General features: G+C 47.2%; 1 protein-coding gene across 2 annotated transcripts in view; it reads right to left on the bottom strand.

Annotated features, from left to right (window-relative positions):
• Positions 1–20,425, bottom strand: part of tfap2e (transcription factor AP-2 epsilon) — an 89,516-nt gene that overhangs the window by 33,270 nt on the left and 35,821 nt on the right. Inside the window, exons 4-6 of one of the 2 annotated variants that reach the window (XM_085962571.1) lie at positions 19,750–19,869; positions 14,395–14,620; positions 13,847–13,965 (exon numbers count right to left, since the gene is read on the bottom strand). In XM_085962571.1, the coding sequence (XP_085818697.1) occupies positions 13,847–13,965; positions 14,395–14,620; positions 19,750–19,869 (465 nt within the window). The remainder of the gene's footprint in view (positions 1–13,846; positions 13,966–14,394; positions 14,621–19,749; positions 19,870–20,425) is intronic. The other variant, XM_085962572.1, reaches the window with a different exon arrangement.

Here is a 20,425-nt window from a genome sequence, read left to right as displayed (position 1 = left end):
GCAGAACTAATTCCTCCCCAAACTTGGAAAAGGTAGCGGGAGTGACCATGCAGGCATCTCCTCAGCAGTGAATAGCTCCGTGCAGCCACTGCACACTGACTGGAACCAGTGCCACCATTGGCGATTTCACCCTGGGAGGCATAGCACTGGGTAGATTGATGTCACACCAATAAATAGATACATTTAACAAGAGTGTCTTGAAACATACATGGAACTTGCAGAGCCAATAAATTAATCCACATAAATAATGCAAACGGACAGTATAACTCCACTCTCTGCCTGCGTGGCTCTGAAAATTACAATAAGCTATTAATGTTTTGAGTATTGGATTTCTCTGGTAAATTCACCATAAAGATGTTCGCCCTGACTTTGCAAAATCAGGGCTACAGTTTCCATTCTGTACCAATCATCTCTCAAAGAAATGGTGAATACTCCATTCTGTACCAATCATCTGTCACTGAAATGGTGAATACTGTAATTAGAATTAAGGATGTGTATGAAACTATACAGCATTTCTACATTAACCGTACACTATGACTGAAATTAAACACTTGGGGAGAAAAATTCGGTTGCTTTGCACCTCTTGCTAGCGCCCTAAGAGGGCGCTAACAGGGCACAAAGCAACTAGCGCCCAGGTGCGGCACATCCAACGCCTCCCGCAAAATTAAGTGGGAGGTTAGCGACAGCGGTAACCATTAGCGCCCCGCGGTGCTGCACCGCTGCCGATGACGTCATCGCCGTGCACAACGCACCGCTCGCGCCCTGGCCACAATCTTCAGGAGCACCCCCTGACTTACCGCCGGACGCTATATCCGACGGCGTCAGGGGGGCCTACCAGCGGCCGGGGCAGCGTTAATTAAAGGCGAGGTGCCAGGCGGCCATTTTTGTTGCTGGCCGCCTGCCAGCACCTGCCTCCGTTGCCATCCCTGGCTCCTAAGCACCCCCGCGGAGTACCGGCTGCGCTCCGTGAACCCGGCACTTCGCTTGAGTGCCGGGCTCTTTTGCCGGCACGCCAATCCCAGTGGTCCAGCTGGGCCCTGGGTGGCGCTGTGCAAGGCCCCTCCCCTTTAAGAAGGGGAGGAAGGCCTGCAATACCGTGGCGTTGCGGCAGTAGCGCCCTCGCAGCACCCCAAGAGGGAGGCGGGGCACTTCCAGTAACGCCCTGCTTCCCTCTTGAGGCGCTAACGATGAATTTCGGCCGCGGGGGCGCTAATTTCTTCGGGGCACTAGCGCCCCAAAGGGGGCGTGACTCCATTTTTGCCCCTTGTTTTTGTTGTTGTTTTTGTAGCAATAAGGCTCCCTTAGTTCTCAAAGGGTTAAATTAACATGTAGTAAAGGTCTGGTGTAGGTGATCTCTGTATAAAGTAGCTTTACAGAGGCGAGTATTACGGGAGAAATGGGCGCAAGTCACCCTCCCAACCTCTTGATGACAGACCATGAAGAGCTGGAGAGAAAAAAGAGGACTTCCATCCACTTCGCCCTCAGCTGATTTCTCCCTTTTTCCAAGATTTTTCTATAAAACACCTCTGGCTGACTGCCAGTGAAACTCGCCTACTGTGGAATAGCTGAGGTCATTTCAGGCCGGAGTTGAAGCACTCATTTTCCATAAGACAGAATGGCAATCCAGTGCTCCACTGTTGAATCTATCAGGTCGCTGAGCATGTTCAAGTTTTAGCCCTGTAAAAAAATTCAAATTGCCTTCTGCTAACTATTGAATATTTTTGTTTAAATGATGAGTGCTAATGGGACAATTGGGACACATTCCCTAGAAGGAGTCACTGGGGCAAATTATCATGTACTGGTGTAGGTCAGTTCTAAATGGTGACGAACTTGGTGCTAATTTTACCAGAGTGATAATGTGCTGGTCGTGTTCAGACTTTGTGGGCTGGATTTTGATACTGGAGGCGTGTAGGAGGTGGGACTACAACTTTTGGGGTTGTAGTCCCGCCTCCATCGAGTTGTGGCCAACCCACTCGATTTTCACTTGATTGACCTTGTTGAGCCCGTCCAGTGGGCTCAGCAGGCCAATTAAGGGCCACCTGGCAACAGGTGAAGTCACAGATTGACATTTCATCTGTCAAGAGCTTTTGACAGATGAAATATCAGCATTTGACAGCTCTTTGAAGCTGTCAAACACTGACAATCTGTACACTAAGTTAATTCTTTCCTCTCAGGCTGATTTAGAGATCTCTCCAGAACAGAAAGCTGAATGCTGCAACATTTGACAGCTCGCGGCCATTCTGCATTCTGTGCAAGTGAGATGAGGGACTCCCGAGACCTGAAGGGAGGAAGGCTGTAAAGGTAAGTAAAGGTAAGTAAAACTTCTTTAAACACTTTACACACACCAAACACACTTACCTCTGCACTCATGCACCCATCACTCACCTGAACACCGGACATCTCAAACCCTCCAAGCCCTTCAGTCCGACGGTCCACCTCGCTAACTTGGCGTGGTTTGGAGCCGTCGGGAATCCCACACTTCAGGAATAAAAATAGGGATTAGGCTAAAAACTGCCTGTTAACTACCTGTTAACAGGCAGTTAATTGGCACTAATCCCCTTCCCGCCTCGGGGAGGCGGCTCCCAGCACAGGTCGGGTATCCGCCTCCTTTGAAACTGGCATGGAGGCAGGTTGGGGGCGGGATGGGTTCGTGCCCCCCGACTTTGCGATTTTAACCCCCCACACGCCTCCAATCCCGCCTCCATGGCCCAATGAAAATCCTGCCCTGTGGCTCAGTCCATTTGTATAACGATTCACAGCCCCAGGTGAAGATTTGGATGGGTGGAGGTAACAGACGAAACTTCTGCCCCAAATTAAAATTGGGGCTACTATAATTCATTTTAATTTTGAAAAGCAGTGCTAAAAATGGGACTCTTTTTTTAATAATGTTAATAGTTATTTAAAGATTTATATTGATCATCATTCTCCTTCACGTGCTATCCATTCAGAATCTGTAACTTCACACTGCTCAATCTCTGGTGTTGCGAAGAATCTTTATCCTTTATATGGAGTTGGCGTTACTACCCCTCCACAGAGCCAAGTGCCTTCACTTAAATTTTGGTTTCATAAAAATGGCTATACAGCTGTACTTACAAAACAAGTTGGGTGAAATTCAACCTGTGAATAATTTCAGTGAAAAAGTCGGGGTGAGTACAAAATGGGATTTCACGTTTTGTACTTATGTCAGCATTTCACTAAAATTTAATGTAGTCAGCACTTTCACTTCATAACAATAAGGCTTTATGGTGATGATACCACATTGATACGACTTAGGGACCTGACCAGACATAACATACTCAGTACTTTGTCCTTCCGGTGTTCTGTGGCCAGTTGTACTTAAACATAGAAGATAGGAGCAGGAGTAGGCCATTCGGCCCCTCGAGCCTGCTCCGCCATTCAATGCGATCATGGCAGATCATCCAAATTCAGTACCCGGTCCCTGCTTTCTCCCCATACCCCTTGATCCCTTTAGCCTTAAGAAATATATCCAACTCCTTCTTGAATATATTTAATGAACTGGCCTCCACCGCCTTCTGTGGTAGAGAGTTCCACAGGTTCACCACTCTCTGGGTGAAGAAATTCCTCCTCATTTCTGTCCTAAATGGCCTACCCTTTAACCTTAGACTGTGTCCCCTGGTTCTGGACTCCCCGACCATCGGGAACATCCTTCCTGCATCTAGTCTGTCCAGTCCTGTCAGAATTTTATAAGTTTCAATGAGATCACCTCTCATTCTTCTAAACTCCAGCGAGTACATGCCCAATCGACCCAATCTCTCCTCATACGTCATTCCTGCCATCCCAGGTATCAGCCTGGTGAATCTTCGCTGAACTCCTTCCATGGCAAGAACATCCTTCCTCAGATAAGGCGACCAAAACTGCACACAATACTCAAGATGTGGTCTCACCAAGGCCCTGTACAATTGCAGCAAGACAACCTTGTTCCTGTACTCAAACCCTCTCGATACGAAGGCCAACATACCATTTGCCTTCTTAACCGCCTGCTGCACCTGCATGCTTACCTTCAGCGACTGGTGCACAAGAACACCCAGGTCTCGTTGCACTTCCCCTTCTCCCAATCTATTGCCATTTAGATAATAATCTGCCTTCCTGTTTTTGACACCAAAGTGGATAACCTCACATTTATCCACGTTATATTGCATCTGCCATGTTTCTGCCCAATCACCCAACATGTCCAAATCATCCTGGAGTTTCTCGACATCCTCCTCACAGCCCCCTCGTCTGCAAATTTGGAGATATTATATCTAGTTCTCTTGTCCAGATCATTTATATATACAGTATTGTGAATAGCTGGGGTCCAAGGACCGATCCCTGCGGTACCCCACTAGACACTGCCTGCCATTCGGAAAAAGACCCGTTTATTCCAACTCTTTGCTTTCTGTCTGCCAACCAGTTCTCTATCCAAGTCAATACCTTGCCCCCAATCCCATGTGCCTTAACTTTACACGCTAATCTCTCATGCGGGACTTTATCGAAGGCCTTCTGAAAGTCCAGATACACCACATCCACTGGTTCTCCCTTATCTATTTTACCAGTTACATCCTCAAATTAATATCCGGTATAATTAAACTAACATAGTCACTGCAACATAGGAGAGCCAACTTCAGCATTGCAAAATCCACATCTCGGAGATGACCTTATAAGCATATAACGTACTTAATAGAAAATAAACCCAAATAATACTTTCAGATACAATAGGGCAGGAGGATAAGTGGGCATGGTTCAGGACTGTGAAGGGTAAATTTAGGAAGGACTTAAGGAAGTACTTCTTTACACAGAGGATGATCAACAGCTTAACTCGCCAGAATTCCCTCCCTAAGCCACTCCACTTCTCCACCTCTGTCTCCTACATGTTCAACCAAGCTTTGGGCTATCTCCCCATTACAGGAAACTTTCTGATATCCGGCACTGACGGGACCGAGCTGGTGCCGTACCATCAAAACTGCTGTACAAACCAGCGCTAATGTTAAAGCTCCGTGTGAATCAACAAACCCTGTTGCTTAGCAACAGCTTCAAAACAGTCGGCCGCAGCTTAAAAGCATCTCTGTAGCTAAGCAACAGCTTCAGCTAGACCTTGCAGAGCCTGACTGGAAAAAAAAGCAACGAGAAGTAAAAAAACTTATAGGAAACGGCTCCTGAATTTTGCCGGTAGATAGAGCTTTCCGGACATTTAACCTCCGGTTAAACGAAAGTTTCCTGTACCTTGGTATCCATTGTTTCCCTCACGCTTCTGTGAAGTGCCTTGGGATATTTCTGTATGTTAAAGATGCTATATAAATGCAAGGTTTTGGAGTGCTAGTAGTTATAGTAACAGGTTGCTAGGAAAAGTGGCTGGTACCAGGATACTGAACTTGTTTAATAAACAGCTAGATACAGTAACTGGAAGACAGTAGAGTTGCTATTCTGGGATAATTAAATCAAAGGCGCTGAAGGGCCTTCTCCATCCAAGACTATCTTGTGAACTTTAATTTAAATATTCTATGAATTAAACTGAATTAACTCATAAGAAGGTCTTTTATTTATATTTAAGCATCACTGCCAGCTCTTGGGTTTTATACTAGGGGGCTTCTGCTGTTTTTTAAAAATTCCTGGATCCGTTCTGGATTTAAACATTAAGATAGGGATCTGCTTGAGAATAATTTAGCACAATAACACAGTCTGAACAGCATATGGTGCCAATCTGAACATCCCTATAGTCTTTCTCTGGACCCTGGGGGTTCCTGGACTGCCTTACTAGGTGCTTTTCCATGTTTCCGTTCCCAAAGGCCCTACACAATAACAGACATTTTAACACCGAAAAATATCTCCTGATTGAACTGGAGCTCAATTCCACAGGACTCTCTGATACCTCGACCAAGTGGCCATTATTTGTCTGCAAGCCTAGACGTTAACTGGTTGAAGGCTATTTGATTGCAAGAGGCATCACACTGAGCTTACTTGTGTCCTCGGTCAATGCCTGCATGGGCATATTTTCCATCAAGTGTTACTGGGTAACAATGAGGAATGGTCAGGGATGGTGCAGTTCACTATAGCGACCCTATCGCTAACCTGATGGAATAATGGATGCTTCAGAGACATGGACCATGTACAGCAGGCACCTCAAAACAATGGAGAGGCACCACTAACGTTGCTTCCGCAAGATCCTGCAAATCCATCGGCAGGATAGGCGCACCAACGTCAGTGTTCTCGCTCAGGCCAACATCCCCAGCATCGAAGCTTTGACCACGCTCGATCAGCTCCGATGGACGGGTCACATCGTCTGCATGCACGATACGAGACTCCCAAAACAAGCGCTCTACTCGGAGCTCTGACATGGCAAGAGAGCCCCAGGTGAGCAGAGGAAACACTTCAAGGACACCCTCAAAGCCTCCTTGAAAAAGTGCAACATCCCCACTGACACCTGGGAATCCCTGGCCCAAGACCGCACAAAGTGGAGGAGAAGCATCCGGGAAGACGCCAAACACCTCAAGTCTCTTCGCCGGGAGCAAGCGGAAGCCAAGCGCAAGCAGCGCAAGGAGCGCACGTCAACCCAAGCACCCCACCCACCCGCCCCTTCAACCACCGTCTGCCCCACCTGTGACAGAGACTGTAGGTCCCGCATGGGACTCATCAGTCACCCGAGAACTCATTTTTAATGTGAAAGCAAGTCATCCTCGGTTCCGAGGGACTGCCTAAGAAGAAAAGAAGAAGAAGAGGAATAACGTAACTTAGCACAGACCTGGTGATCTTCCTTGTTTGCATGGCTCATCTTCACACTGGGCAGTGCCCTTGCTAACCGAGCACCTACAAACTAGTTTATCAGTTTCACAGTGATGCGCTATCAATTACTCATAAAAGACTGAGAGTTAGAAGAGTAACTAAAGGCTTTTATTAACAACAGAATGGAGGTCTGCCTCGCGTGGTCGACCGGTCCATGATACTAAGGGCTGGGGAGCAGTCACCTTTATACTAGGACCTGTGGGAGGAGTCAGCCGAGGCATGTCCAGGCATGTACACAGTGGAATACAAACAGGACAAACAGGAATACAAACAGTGGTTTACCACATTCACCCCTTGTTTAAAATTGAGTCCGGCGGGGTGAAGTGTATTAAAAGTTAGTGTATTGGAGTCTCTCCGGAGGTCTTGTCTGCCGCTGTGATCTGCGTGGCGACGGCAGGGGTAGTGAAGTTTCCGGCGTCGAGTCCAGCGTAGGCTGTGGCACAGGCGTGTCGTCCTCGTAGATGTCGAGCGGGTCGCGGGGCCCAGGCCTGCCGTCTGCTGGGGCTGGATATCGGATCGTGGGGGGGGGGGTGGTAGTGGGTTACTGCGGCCCCCGAGGGTGCGAGGTCTCGTATGGAGACTGTGTCCTCCCGCCCGTCCGGGTATGCGATGTAAGCATACTGGGGGTTGGCGTGGAGGAGGTCGACCCTCTCGACCAGGGGGTCCATTTTATGGGTCCTCACGTGTCTTCTCAGTAGGACCGGCCCTGGGGACGTCAGCCATGGCGGTAGCGATGTCCCCGATGTGGACTTCCTTGGGAAGACAAACATTTTCTCATGAGGGGTGGCGTTAGTGGCAGTGCAGAGCAGTGACCGAATAGAGTGGAGCGCATCGGGGAGCACATCCTGCCAGCGGGAGGTTGGAAGGCCCCTAGACTTTAAGGCTAGCAGGACGGCCTTCCAAACTGTCGCATTTTCTCTTTCCACCTGTCCGTTCCCCCGGGGGTTGTAACTGGTGGTCCTGCTTGTGGCAATACCCCTAGTTAGCAGGTACTGACGGAGTTCGTCGCTCATAAACGATGAGCCCCGGTCGCTATGGATATAGCTGGGGAAGCCGAACAGGGTGAAGAGGTTGTTCAGACATTTAATGACCGTGGCACTGGTCATGTCCGGGCAGGGGAAGGCGAACGGGAAACGGGAGTACTCATCAATAATATTGAGGAAGTACACATTGCGGTCGGAGGAGGGGAGAGGCCCTTTAAAATCGACGCTCAGGCGCTCGAAGGGGCGAGTGGCTTTTATCAGGTGGGCCCTGTCTGGTCTATAAAAGTGCGGTTTGCACTCAGCGCAGACTTGGCAGTTCCTGGTCATGGTCCTGACCTCCTCAATAGAGTAAGGCAGGTTGCGGGCCTTGATGAAGTGGAAGAACCTGGTGACCCCCGGGTGGCAGAGGTCATTGTGGAGGGCCCGCAGTCTATCGATCTGCGCGCTGGCGCAGGTGCCACGCGATAGCGCATCCGGGGGTTCATTTAGCTTCCCGGGCCGGTACAAGATCTCATAGTTGTAGGTGGAAAGTTCGATTCTCCACCTCAAGATCTTGTCATTTTTGATTTTGCCCCTCTGCTTGTTGTTAAACATAAAAGCAACTGAACGCTGGTCAGTGAGCAGGGTAAATCGTTTTCCGGCCAGGTAGTGCCTCCAATGACGCACAGCCTCCACAATCGCCTGGGCCTCCTTCTCAACAGCGGAGTGTCTGGTCTCCGGGCCTTGGAGGGTTCGTGAAAAGAAGGCCACGGGTCTCCCCGCCTGATTGAGGGTAGCGGCCAGGGCAAAGTCAGACGCGTCGCTTTCCACCTGGAAGGGGATGGATTCGTCCACTGCGTGCATGGTGGCTTTGGCAATGTCCTCCTTGATACGGTGGAAGGCTAAGCGGGCCTCTGCCGTCAAGGGAAAAGAGGTGGACTTGATCAGCGGACGGGCCTTGTCCGCATAGTAGGGGACCCACTGGGCGTAATAGGAGAAAAACCCTAGGCACCTCTTCAGGGCCTTGAGGCAGTGGGGCAGTGGAAGTTCCATAAGGGGACGCATCCGGTCGGGGTCGGGGCCGATGACTCCGTGTTCCACAACACAGCCAAGGATGGCGAGGCGGTTTGAGCGGAATATGCACTTCTCCTTGTTATATGTCAGGTTTAGGAGTTGGGCGGTGCGGAGGAATTTTTCGAGGTTTGCGTCATGGTCCTGCAAGTCACGGCCGCAGATGGTCACATTGTCCAGATATGGGAAAGTGGCCTGCAACGCATTTTGATCTACCATCCGGTCCATCTCCCTTTGGAAGACGGAGACCCCGTTGGTGACGCCAAAGGGAACCCTAAGGAAGTGATAGAGGCGGCCGTTTGCCTCAAAGGCAGTGTACTGGCGGTCCTCAGGGCGGATGGGGAGCTGGTGGTACGCTGATTTCAGGTCAATGGTCGAGAAGACGCGGTACTGCGCGATCTGGTTGACCATATCAGCTATACGGGGGAGTGGGTAGGCGTCCAGCAGGGTGTAGCGATTTATTGTCTGGCTGTAGTCGATGACCAGGTGCTGCTTCTCGCCGGTCTTAACGACCACAACCTGGGCTCGCCAGGGGCTGGTGCTGCCCTCAATAATCCCTTCTTTCAGGAGCCGCTCCACTTCGGTTTTAATGAAAACCCTGTCCCCGGCACTGTATCGCCTGCTCTTTGTGGCGATGGGCTTACAGTCGGGGGTGAGGTTAGCAAACAGTTGGGGGGGGGTGACTCTGAGTGTGGAGAGGTTGCACCTGGTGCGCGGCGGGCAGTTTGGAAGCTGCTGGCTGCGGACTGTGAGTGGGGGTAGGGGTCCACCGTACGCCATCGTAACACTTTTAAGGTGGCACTGAAAATCTAACCCCAGCAGGACGGCAGCGCAGAGGTCAGGCAGGACCAGAAGTTTAAAATGATCGTACACGGTCCCGTCTACTACGAGTGTCACCACGCAGTAGCCGCCGATGTCCGCCGACTGGGACTCGGAGGCCATAGAAATCCGCTGTTGCGCAGGCAGGACTGGGAGAGAGCAACGCCGCACCGTGTCGGGGTGGATGAAGCTCTCCGTGCTCCCAGAGTCAAAAAGGCAGATTGTATCGTGACCATTTACCTTAATGTCCATTGTGGAACTGGCCAGTTGGTGCGGTCTCGCTTGGTCCAGTGTAACGGATGCCAGCATAGGGGTCGGTGTGTCGCTGTGGGTATCAGATGAGGCGGTGTCGGGGGCCTGCTGCGTCCCGGCTGTCATCCAAGATGGCGGCGTCCATGATCCCCATGTGGCTGGAGGCGTCCAAAATGGCTGCTGTACCGGTGATTCGCACATGGCCGGGGAGGTCCAAGATGGCGGCCCGCATGGCCCACACGCGGCGCTGCTGGGGTTCGGGGTGGCTTTGGCCCTGCAGACGCTAGCGTAGTGTCCCTTCTTCCCGCAGCCCGAGCAGATCGCGTTTTTCGCCGGGCAGCGCGCTCTGGGGTGTTTTGCCTGGCCACAGATGTAGCATTTCTGGCCTTGGGGCACTGCTGTCTGGCCTTGGGACACTGCTGCGGTAGTTGGGCCGTTGTTGGGGTGTGGCTGGGGTGGCACGGCGCTATGAGGCGGTCCTACCGTGTCCCAGGCTGTCATTCCCCGCGGCGTCCACGGTGCAGAGGAGTAGGCATCCATGCCCTGGTAGGCTGCATCCAACGATAGTGCGAGTTCAGAGGCCTTGTTGAGGTCGAGGTTACTCTGCTCCAACAGTCGCTGTCGGGTGTAATTGGATCTGTGGCCCGCTACAAAAGCGTCCCGGATAAGTTCCTCTGTGTACACGGCGGCCTTTACATCCTTACAACCACAGGCCCGGCCAAGCACAGACAGTGCCTGAAGGTATTCCACGGTCGATTCCCCAGGTTGTTGTTTACGACTCCCCAGGAGGTGCCTGGCGTACACTTCGTTCACTGGGCGCGTGTACTGGTCCTTGAGGAGCTTGATAGCGTCCGCGTACGAGGTCGCGTCTTGGATGACCGAGTACACTCGGTGGTTCACTTTGGAGGTCAGGACATCCAGTTTGTCCTCGTCCGATTTGATTGCTTCGGAGGCGGTCAGGAATTTTTCGAAACACTTAAGCCAGTGAGTAAACTTGGTGGATGAGTCCGCCTCCTGATGATCTAAGTCCAGGCATGCTGGTGTGAGGATCTTCTCCATTATAAAAATGTTGTTAATAAAATTGATGCGCTATCAATTACTCATAAAAGACTGAGAGTTAGAAGAGTAACTAAAGGCTTTTATTAACAACAGAATGGAGGTCTGCCTCGCGTGGTCGACCGGTCCATGATACTAAGGGCTGGGGAGCAGTCACCTTTATACTAGGACCTGTGGGAGGAGTCAGCCGAGGCATGTCCAGGCATGTACACAGTGGAATACAAACAGGACAAACAGGAATACAAACAGTGGTTTACCACACACAGAGGAACTGTTCGTGAGGGCTAAGTCCCGCTCGGCCTCCTCGCTGACCCACATTGGCTCCCTATTCCCCCAGTGCTTCAATTTAAAATCCTTATCATTGTCCTCAAATCCCTCCATGCCCATATCCCACCGTATCTCTGCAACTTCCTCAGTCTTACATCTCCCACTATATCCTTCGGTCCTTCAATTCTAGCCTTTCGCACATCTGCTCCCCCTTCCCTTTATTCATCATCCTCAGCTCTAGTCTGTGGAACTCCCTGTCTAAACTCCTCCATCTTGCCACTTCTCTCGCAGCCTTTAAAAGCCTCCTGAAAACCCATCTTTTCAACCAAGCTTTTGGTCATCTCTCCTGACTCTCGCACCATGGCTCAGCATCCATTCCTTTAGTCCTTTCACCTGTTCAGCTGGGACCATTTTTTTGTATTAAAGGTTTGCTGCAGGTTGTTGCTGAGGGCTAATTCTAGTTAAGGGTGTTGGAGCGTATTACATTTAACCTCTTTTTGTCGCTCTGTTGACTTACACGGTCAGTGATGACCACACTGTCAGAAGAGCAGACTTGGAGAAATCACTAAATCCAACAGTATGATGGCTCTAAATTAGCAAACAGCTACAGCTGCAGGATCTTGATTGTCTATACTGACGTCAATCCAGCTCACTCACACTGCTGGGCTCCGCAGCGCCAACCCCAGACCAACTCTCCTTAAAGTGTCATTAACAACATTCACTGTTTATGTAAAACAAATCAACAACACTGAACCAGTCAGAGCAAAAGGATGTTCCGGTTAATCTTTGTAACGGTTTGATTTTTAAAAGGACGCACTAACGGTGAAGTTCACTCTGTAAATGTCCAGACAAAAGAATATTTGTTCAATCCTTTGCTGTTTTGAAAGGGTTAGAGCAGTATTTGTTTGCTGAGATGGAAGAGAGGCAGCATGATTAATCTGTTTCGAACTGTAAGGATTATAACGATGCTGCACATCTAACGGGAGAAATTCATCAATGTATTTTAGACTCCAAACCCCAAATTCCGATTTTGTTTGGCCCTGAACTTATTGATGGAGTTTACCAGAGATAAAAATGGCAGCTGGAAAATTCCTGTCCACTTTGTTCATTACCAATGAAAAAAGATTTTGAAACATCTTAATGTAATAATATTATAACCATACATATATAAATCCTTTATTAGAGTCACCATAAGATTTTCTCTGCCTTGCTATAATTTTACTTATATTTAAATCCCTCCATGACCTTGCCCCTCCCTATCTCTGTAACTTCCTTCAGTCCTAAAACCTCCCCCTGAACTTACTGTTCCTCTGATCCCCACCCCCCTCCTTTTGCCCCACCATTGGCAGCTGTGCCTTCAACAACAACAACAACTTGTATTTATATAGCGTCTTCAATGTAGTAAAATGTCCCAAGATGCTTCACAGGAGCGTTATCAAACAAAATTTGACTCCGAGCCACATAAGGAGATATTAAGGCAGATGACCAAAAGCTTGGTCAAAGAGGTAGGTTTGAAGGTCTTAAAGGAGAGGTAGAGAGGCAGAGAGGTTTAGAGAGAGAATTCCAGAGCTTAGGGCCATGACAGCTTAAGGCACAGCCACCAATGGTGGAGTGATTAAAAGCGGGGATGCGCAAGAGGCCAGAATTGGAGAAGAGCAGATATCTCAGAGGGCTGTGGGGCTGGAGAAGATTACACAGATAGGGAGGGGTTGAGGCCATGGACGGATTTGAAAACAAGGATGAGAATTTTAAAATCGAGGCCACCAAAGCCCCAAGCTCTAGAATTCCCTCCTTAAACCCTATCACCTATCCACTCCCTCTCTTCTCTGCCAAGAGCCTCCTTGAAACCCACCTCTTCAACCAATTTGGTCACCCCCTCCTAATCTTTCTTTCTTTGGCGCAGTGTCTGTAATTCTTTATGCCTCTGTGAATCACCTTGTGATGTTTTTCTACGTTAAAGGTGCTATATAAATACAAGTTGTTGCTGTTAACTCGGTCTTCAATGAATTTTCTCCCAGCTTATAAAAGTTTTTTGCTTTCATTAGCACTTTGGTAAAAGCATCCTGAATATGTAGAAGATTCTGTTCTCTATCTATATATTTATGTCAACTCCTCTTAATTCAGAGTTGCTTACTTTGAATTGTCTGATAATTCTGTTTTTAGCGCTAAATTCCAAGTTTGCTGTGTTTTTACATTTCTTGGTTTGAATGATTGGATCATTTGATTTTTTTTTTACTGCAAAAATTAATTTTTGAATTATCGGGAGTAGATTATATTTAAGGAAGCAGTCACAAAGTTGGCAGGCAACAGTATCGAGTTATGCTCCTTACCATTTACCTGTGCAATGAGTTTAGTGGACGTGCTGTGAATCTTTATGTACTCGTGGGTCATCATCCAGCACTAATATAAAACAGTTTGTGATATGCTGAATGCTTGTTTGTTGCATACCTGGGAAATTGCAGTAGGATTTTGCAGAATCAAACTCTTGAGTCTCTAAGCTAATTACTTGACTTCGTATGTGCAATACATGAATTCACATGAATACTGTGCTTTATGTGCATACATGGGCATGCAGAAGCAAATGATTGAAGCATGAGTTTATGATACTGATGCCTTTGAGTGATTGTTGAAAAGTCCCTTACCTTCCACGAGTGAGGTGAGTAAGGTGACGTTGGCTGCTTTGCGCCTTCCTGCAGGCAAATTCAATCCGATCTTTTCCAACTTTTCTCGCAAAGATCTGCCGCCATTTTTCGACTTTGCCCTAAGGAAGACAGACACTTGTTTCAATCCTGTGTGCAGCTGGAGAAGTAGCAATTCTGTGAGCTCCTCATCTGTTTAATCGAGATATTCATGAGCTTAGCTGTATTTTATCAAAATATGTCAAATATTATACATGCTCATTCTTACTTGAAACAAACTCAATTTCTATGTATCTTGCACCTTCTTCCTTTTAATCTACTTCCCAGTTTGCTTTTTTTTCATTTCTTGTTAGTCTCTTTTCTTTCTCATTTTTTTCTCTCTTTATTCATCTCTTCTTTTCCATTTCTCTTTCCCTTTCACCCTCGATGCCTCTCATGTTTACATTTATCTCACTGTTCAATCACAATTTCTAACCTTCTGTCTGATACCAACTCTCATTCTCTCTCAGCAGTTCCTCTCTCATCTATAACTCATTCTCTCCCTCACTCACCTCCTGAGCACTCCTCCGAGTAGTGATGCGTTCAGACACTCTGGCGGCGATAGGCGCCTCTGCACCTCTCCCACAGTCACTTTGTACTTGGATGTGGAGCTGAGCAGTGACAGGCGGCCTGGGACGGAGCAGAAGACTTCATTTGGGTTCGTCACTCCTCCGACCAAGCCATCCTTTTGCATGCTCAAAGAAAGTGAACTGCCATTGGCTTTAATCGGCATTGGAACTGAAATAAAGCAAAAAAAAATAAACTCACTATGGAATATAGTGCATGGAATTTTGAATGCATTCTATGCAGAAACAATAGGTAACATAGAACAGGTGAGGCATTCCACAGTATGAAGTGTGCCAAATATCTATTAAGCAGTAAAATGTGCGTCATATGCATGTAGATTATGATCATATACTGAAAACACATATGGGACAATGGATGGCCAGAGATGTGACTGAAGGGATCCATTCAGTCCAGGCTTGTGTATCAGTGATAAAACCACAAACTCGTATAACAAGTCCCAAACTATTGCGGTATCCCAATTGCATCTCAGTCACTAACCCCATGACCATCCATTATTTTGTGTAAACAAACACACAGCTGATCAAAATCTTTAACTAAAATGCTTTAAAGCAGCCAGGACACTATAATTGTCCTCATTGCCTCTGGCCGAGTGAGAGGAAGAGCTGCCAGAGTTTGTACTCCAGTGACCCTGTAGGAAAGTGTGCATATGTAATAAAGTCAATTTGCACCAGTCCTGGACACTGTTCCGAGGTACAAAATATTTTTTTTTAATTAAAACTTCCTGGAAATGGATGTTGACCTCAAGGGAGCAGGGCACCAACCATCTGCCTTCCCTAAAATCATTGACATTGTTTTTTTAAATCTTGGGGAGGAAAAAGAACATACCTAGCCTAATGTTGCCTATCCTGGGCCAGATATCCATTCCTACCTTCACTGCCAAAGGAAGCATGATTTTAGGTGCAAATGCTTGATTCCTACTGGTAGTGAATTGAAATGACCAACCAGTGAGAAACAGCTCATGCTAAAACTCTTGCTGGCAGTCTGGCCTGGCCTGGCGTCTGCTCAGTGTGAGTGAGGCCTACAGTACATGCAAGTGCATTGTATCAAAATCCATTCTCAATCAAATCCATAACATGGTTTAAATGTAATAAAAACAAACTCTTGCTGAGTGCTGATCCAATTCAAGGAAACCGTTGTCACGACCCAAACTGCTTGTGATATCAATCCTATTCATACAACAGCAACTATTTCTGATTTTTGTTTTAACTTCCTGTGTTCCTGACGACCATGTGTGCGGGAAGTGTATCCAGCTGCAGCTACTGGCAGACCACATTGCTGCGCTGGAGCTGCGAATGGATACATACTGGAGCATTCGCGATGCTGAAGACATCGTGGATAACACGTTTAGGGAGTTGGTCACACCGCAGGTAAAGGCTGCACAGGCAGGAAGAAAATGGGTGACCACCAGGCAGAGTAGTAGGCGCAGGCAGGTAGTGCAGGGGTCCCCTGTGGCCATCCCCCTCTCTAACAGACATACCATTTTGGATATTGTTGGGGGAGATGGCTTACCGGGGGAAGGCAGCAGCAGACAACTTCCTGGCACCATGGGTGGTTCTGCTGCACAGGACGGGAGGAAAAAGAGCGGGAGAGCTATAGTGATAGGGGATTCTATTGTAAGGGAAATAGATAGGCATTTTTGCAGCCGCAAACGAGGCTCCAGGATGGTATGTTGCCTCCCTGGTGCAAGGGTCAAGGATGTCTCGGAGCAGCTGCAGGGCATTCTGGAGGGGGAGGGTGAACAGCCAGCTGTCGTGGTGTATATAGGTATCAATGATATAGGTAAAAAATGGGATGAGGTCCTAAAAGCTGAATATAGGGAGTTAGGAGGTAAATTAAAAAATAGGACCTCAAAGGTAGTAATCTCAGGATTGCTACCAGTGCCACGTGCTAGTCAGAGTAGAAATAGAAGGATATTTCAGATGAATACGTGGCCAGAGGAATGGTGCAAGGGGGAGGGATTCAAATTCCTGGGACATTGGAACCGGTTCTGGGGGAGATGGGACCAGTACAAACTGGACGGTTTGCACCTGGGCAGGACCAGGACTGATGTCCTAGGGGGAGTGTTTGCTAGTGCTGTTGGGGAGGGTTTAAACTAAAATTGCAGGAGGTTGGGAACCTGTGCAGGGAGACAGAGGAAAGGGAAGCAAGGATAGAAGCAAAAGACAGGAAGGAGAAAAGCAAAAGTGGAAGGCAGAGAAATCAAGGGTGTAAATCAAACAGGGCCAAAGTAAATAATAATTCTAAAAGGACTAAGAGTGTTAAAAAAACAAGCCTGAAGGCTTTGTGTCTTAATGCGAGGAGCATTCGTAATAAGGTGGATGAATTAGCTGCGCAAATAGATGTAAACGGATATGATATTATTGGGATTACGGAGACATGGCTCCAGGGTGACCAAGGCTGGGAATTCAACATCCAGGGGTATTCAATATTCAGGAAGGACAGGCAAAAAGGAAAAGGAGGTAGGATAGCATTTTTGGTTAAAGAGGAGATTAACACAATAGTAAGGAAGGATATTAGCTCTGATGATGTTGAATCTGTATGGGTAGAGCTGAGAAATATCAAGGAGCAGAAAACATTAGTGGGAGTTGTATACAGACTCCCAAACAGTAATGTTGAGGTTGGAGATGGCATTAAACAGGAAATTAGAGATGCGTGCAATAAGGGCACAGCAGTTATCATGGGTGACTTTAATCTACATATAGATTGGGCTAACCAAATTAGTAACAATACTGTGGAGGAGGAATTCCTAGAGTGTATACAGGTTGGTTTCAAGGAACCAACTACAGATCAGGCCATCTTAGACTGGGTATTAAGTAATGAGAAAGGATTGATTAGCAATCTTGTTGTGCGAGGCCCCTTGGGGAGGAGCGATCATAATATGATAGAATTCTTCATTAAGATGGAGAGTGAAATAGTTGACTCAGAGACTAGGGTCCTGAATTTAAATAAAGGAAACTATGATGGTATGAGGCGTGAGCTGGCTAGGATGGATTGGGGAATGTTACTTAAAGGGTTGGCAGTGGATAGGCAATGGCAAACATTTAAAGATGGCATGGATGAACTACAGAATTTGTTCATCCCTGCATGGAATTAAAATAAAACAAAAAAGGTGGCACAACCGTGGCTAACAAGGGAAATTGGGGATAGCATGAGATCCAAGGAGAGGAGAAATAAATTGGCCAGAAAAAGCAGCAAACCTGAGGACTGGGAGCAGTTTAGGATTCAGCAAAGGAGGACAAAAGGATTAATTAAGAGGGGAAAAATAGAATATGAGAGTAAGCTTGCAGGGAACATAACAACTGACTGTAAAAGCTTCTGTAGATATGTGAAAAGAAAAAGGTTGGTGAAGTCAAGCATATATCCCTTGCAGTCAGAATCAGGGGAATTTATAATGGGGAACAAAGATATGGCAGACCAACTAAATACATATTTTGGTTCTGTCTTCACAAAGGAGGACACAAATAACCTCTCAGAGATGTCGGGGAACATAGGGTCTATTGTGAGGGAGGAACTGAATGAAATCAGTGTTTTTAGGTAAATGGTGTTAGGGAAATTGACGGGATTGAAGGCCGATAAATCACCAGGGCCTGATAATCTACAGCCTAGGGTCCTTAAGGAAGTGGCCCTAGAAATAGTAGATGCATTGCTGGTCATCTTCCAAAATTCTATAGAGTCTGGCACAGTTCCCATGGATTGGAGGGTAGCTAATGTAACCCCACTATTCAAAAAAGATGGTAGAGAGAAAATGGGGAATTATAGACCGGTAAGCCTGACATCGGTAGTGGGGAAAATGCTAGAGTCCATTATAAAAGATGTAACAGCAGAGCACTTGGAAAACAGTGACAGGATCGGACAAAGTCAACATGGATTTACAAAATATAAGTCGTGCTTGACTAATCTACTGGAATTTTTTGAGGATGTAACTGGTAGAATAGATAAGGGAGAACCAGTGGATGTGGTGTATTTGGACTTTCAGAAGGCTTTCGATAAGGTCCCACATAAGAGATTAGCGTGTAAAGTTAAAGCACATGGGATTGGGGGTAAGGTATTGACTTGGATAGAGAACCGGTTGGCAGACAGGAAGCAAAGAGTTGGAATAAACGGGTCTTTTTCTGAGAGGCAGGCAGTGACTAGTGGGGTACCGCAGGGATCGGTGCTAGGACCCCTGCTATTCACAATATATATTAATGATCTAGACGAGGGAACTAGATGTAATATCTCCAAGTTTGCGGATGACACAAAGCTGGGTGAGCGTGTGTGCTGTGAGGAGGATGCAGAGAAACTCCAGTATGATTTGGACAGGTTGGGTGATTGGGCAGATGCACAGCAGATGCAGTATAATATAATGTAGATAAATGCGAGGTTATCCACTTTGGTGGCAAAAACAGGAAGGCAGATTATTATCTCAACGGCAATAGATTGGGAGAAGGGGAAGTGCAATGAGACCTGGGTGTCCTTGTGCACCAGTCGCTGAAGGTAAGCATGCAGGTGCAGCAGGCGGTTAAGAAGGCAAATGGTATGTTGGCCTTCATAGCGAGAGGATTCGAGTACAGGAGCAAGGACGCCTTGCTGCAGTTGTACAGGGCCTTGGTGAGACCACACCTTGAGTATTGTGTGCAGTTTTGGTCGCCTTATCTGAGGAAGGATGTTCTTGCCATGGAGGGAGTGCAATGAAGATTCACCAGACTGATACCTGGGATGGCAGGAATGACGTATGAGGAGAGATTGGGTTGATTGGGCTTATATTCGCTGGCGTTTAGAAGAATGAGAGGGATCTCATTGAAACTTAGGAAATTCTAACAGGACTAGACAGACTAGATGCAGGAAGGATGTTCCCAATGGCGGGGGAGCCCAGAACCAGGGGTCACAGTCTAAAGATAAGGGGTAAGCCTGTTAGGACAGAGATGAGGAGGAATTTCTTCACCCAGAGAGTGGTGAACCTGTGGAATTCTCTACCACAAAAGGCAGTTGAGGCCAATTCATTAAATATATTCAAGAAGGAGTTAGATATATTTCTTAAGGCTAAAGGGATCAAGGGATATGGGGAGAAAGCAGGGACAGGGTACTGAATTTGGATGATCAGCCATGATCTCATTAAATGGCGGAGCAGGCTCAAGGGGTCGAATGGCCTACTCCTGCTCCTATCTTCTATATTTCTATGTAATCATATTTTCTTGACAATTTTCTCTGCCATTTCCTTGCCCCCGCCCCCCCACCCCGCCAAAGTTATCTGCTCCTTACGAAGGTACAGTTCCACAAACATCAGTTGCCCTCAGTACCTAGCCAAAATTCATTTGTAAGCCTCGACTGTGTGTCGGCGGGCGATATCACTTGGGGGGCATAGCAGCCAGGGCTGTTCTCAGCATCGTCCGTGCAGCTCCACTTCCAGCAGTAGTTGCCTGATAGTGAGCAAACATGCAAAAATGTTCATGTTTGATCAGGATAGTCAACATTTTGGACAATCTTTCCCACTGCAAAAATTGTCACAGATGAAATATTGCTCTTCATTCAAATGATATGGCCACTTAGCATATAAACAGCCCGGTACTGAGCCAAACTACTTCCCTGCAGTCCATGTGGTAACTGGGCTGCCATTATTTTCTTAGGGTAGGTATTGTGGGTTGAGGCCTATTAACATTGTTTTAAGAAACACATTTTACAATACTGTTCTACAGTTGCTAAGAATTGAAATTATTTACGCTTGGGGCATATTTTTCAAGGTTAATTTAGTTTTTACTTATTTGTTTCCTTGCTCCCGCTCACTATGCGTAAACCTTGTTTTTTTTTTACTTGTACTGTTTAAGTGGCAAATTACAGTTGCGTGCAAATATATTATAATTTGGAGCACAAAAATTCAGTTTATGCAATAGATGCAAGCTCGCTCCCCACCCACTGTACAAACAAGATTATAGTCAGCACTTGTATAGCCAGTCTTACTGCATGCAAATATGGTTA

Source organism: Somniosus microcephalus, chromosome 20, assembly GCF_052327205.1.
Source record: "Somniosus microcephalus isolate GS21.2 chromosome 20, FLI_Smic_1.0, whole genome shotgun sequence".
Taxonomy (NCBI): domain Eukaryota; kingdom Metazoa; phylum Chordata; class Chondrichthyes; order Squaliformes; family Somniosidae; genus Somniosus; species Somniosus microcephalus.
Note: the sequence above shows the minus strand (reverse complement) of the source record. Positions and strands in the feature narration are given on the sequence as shown.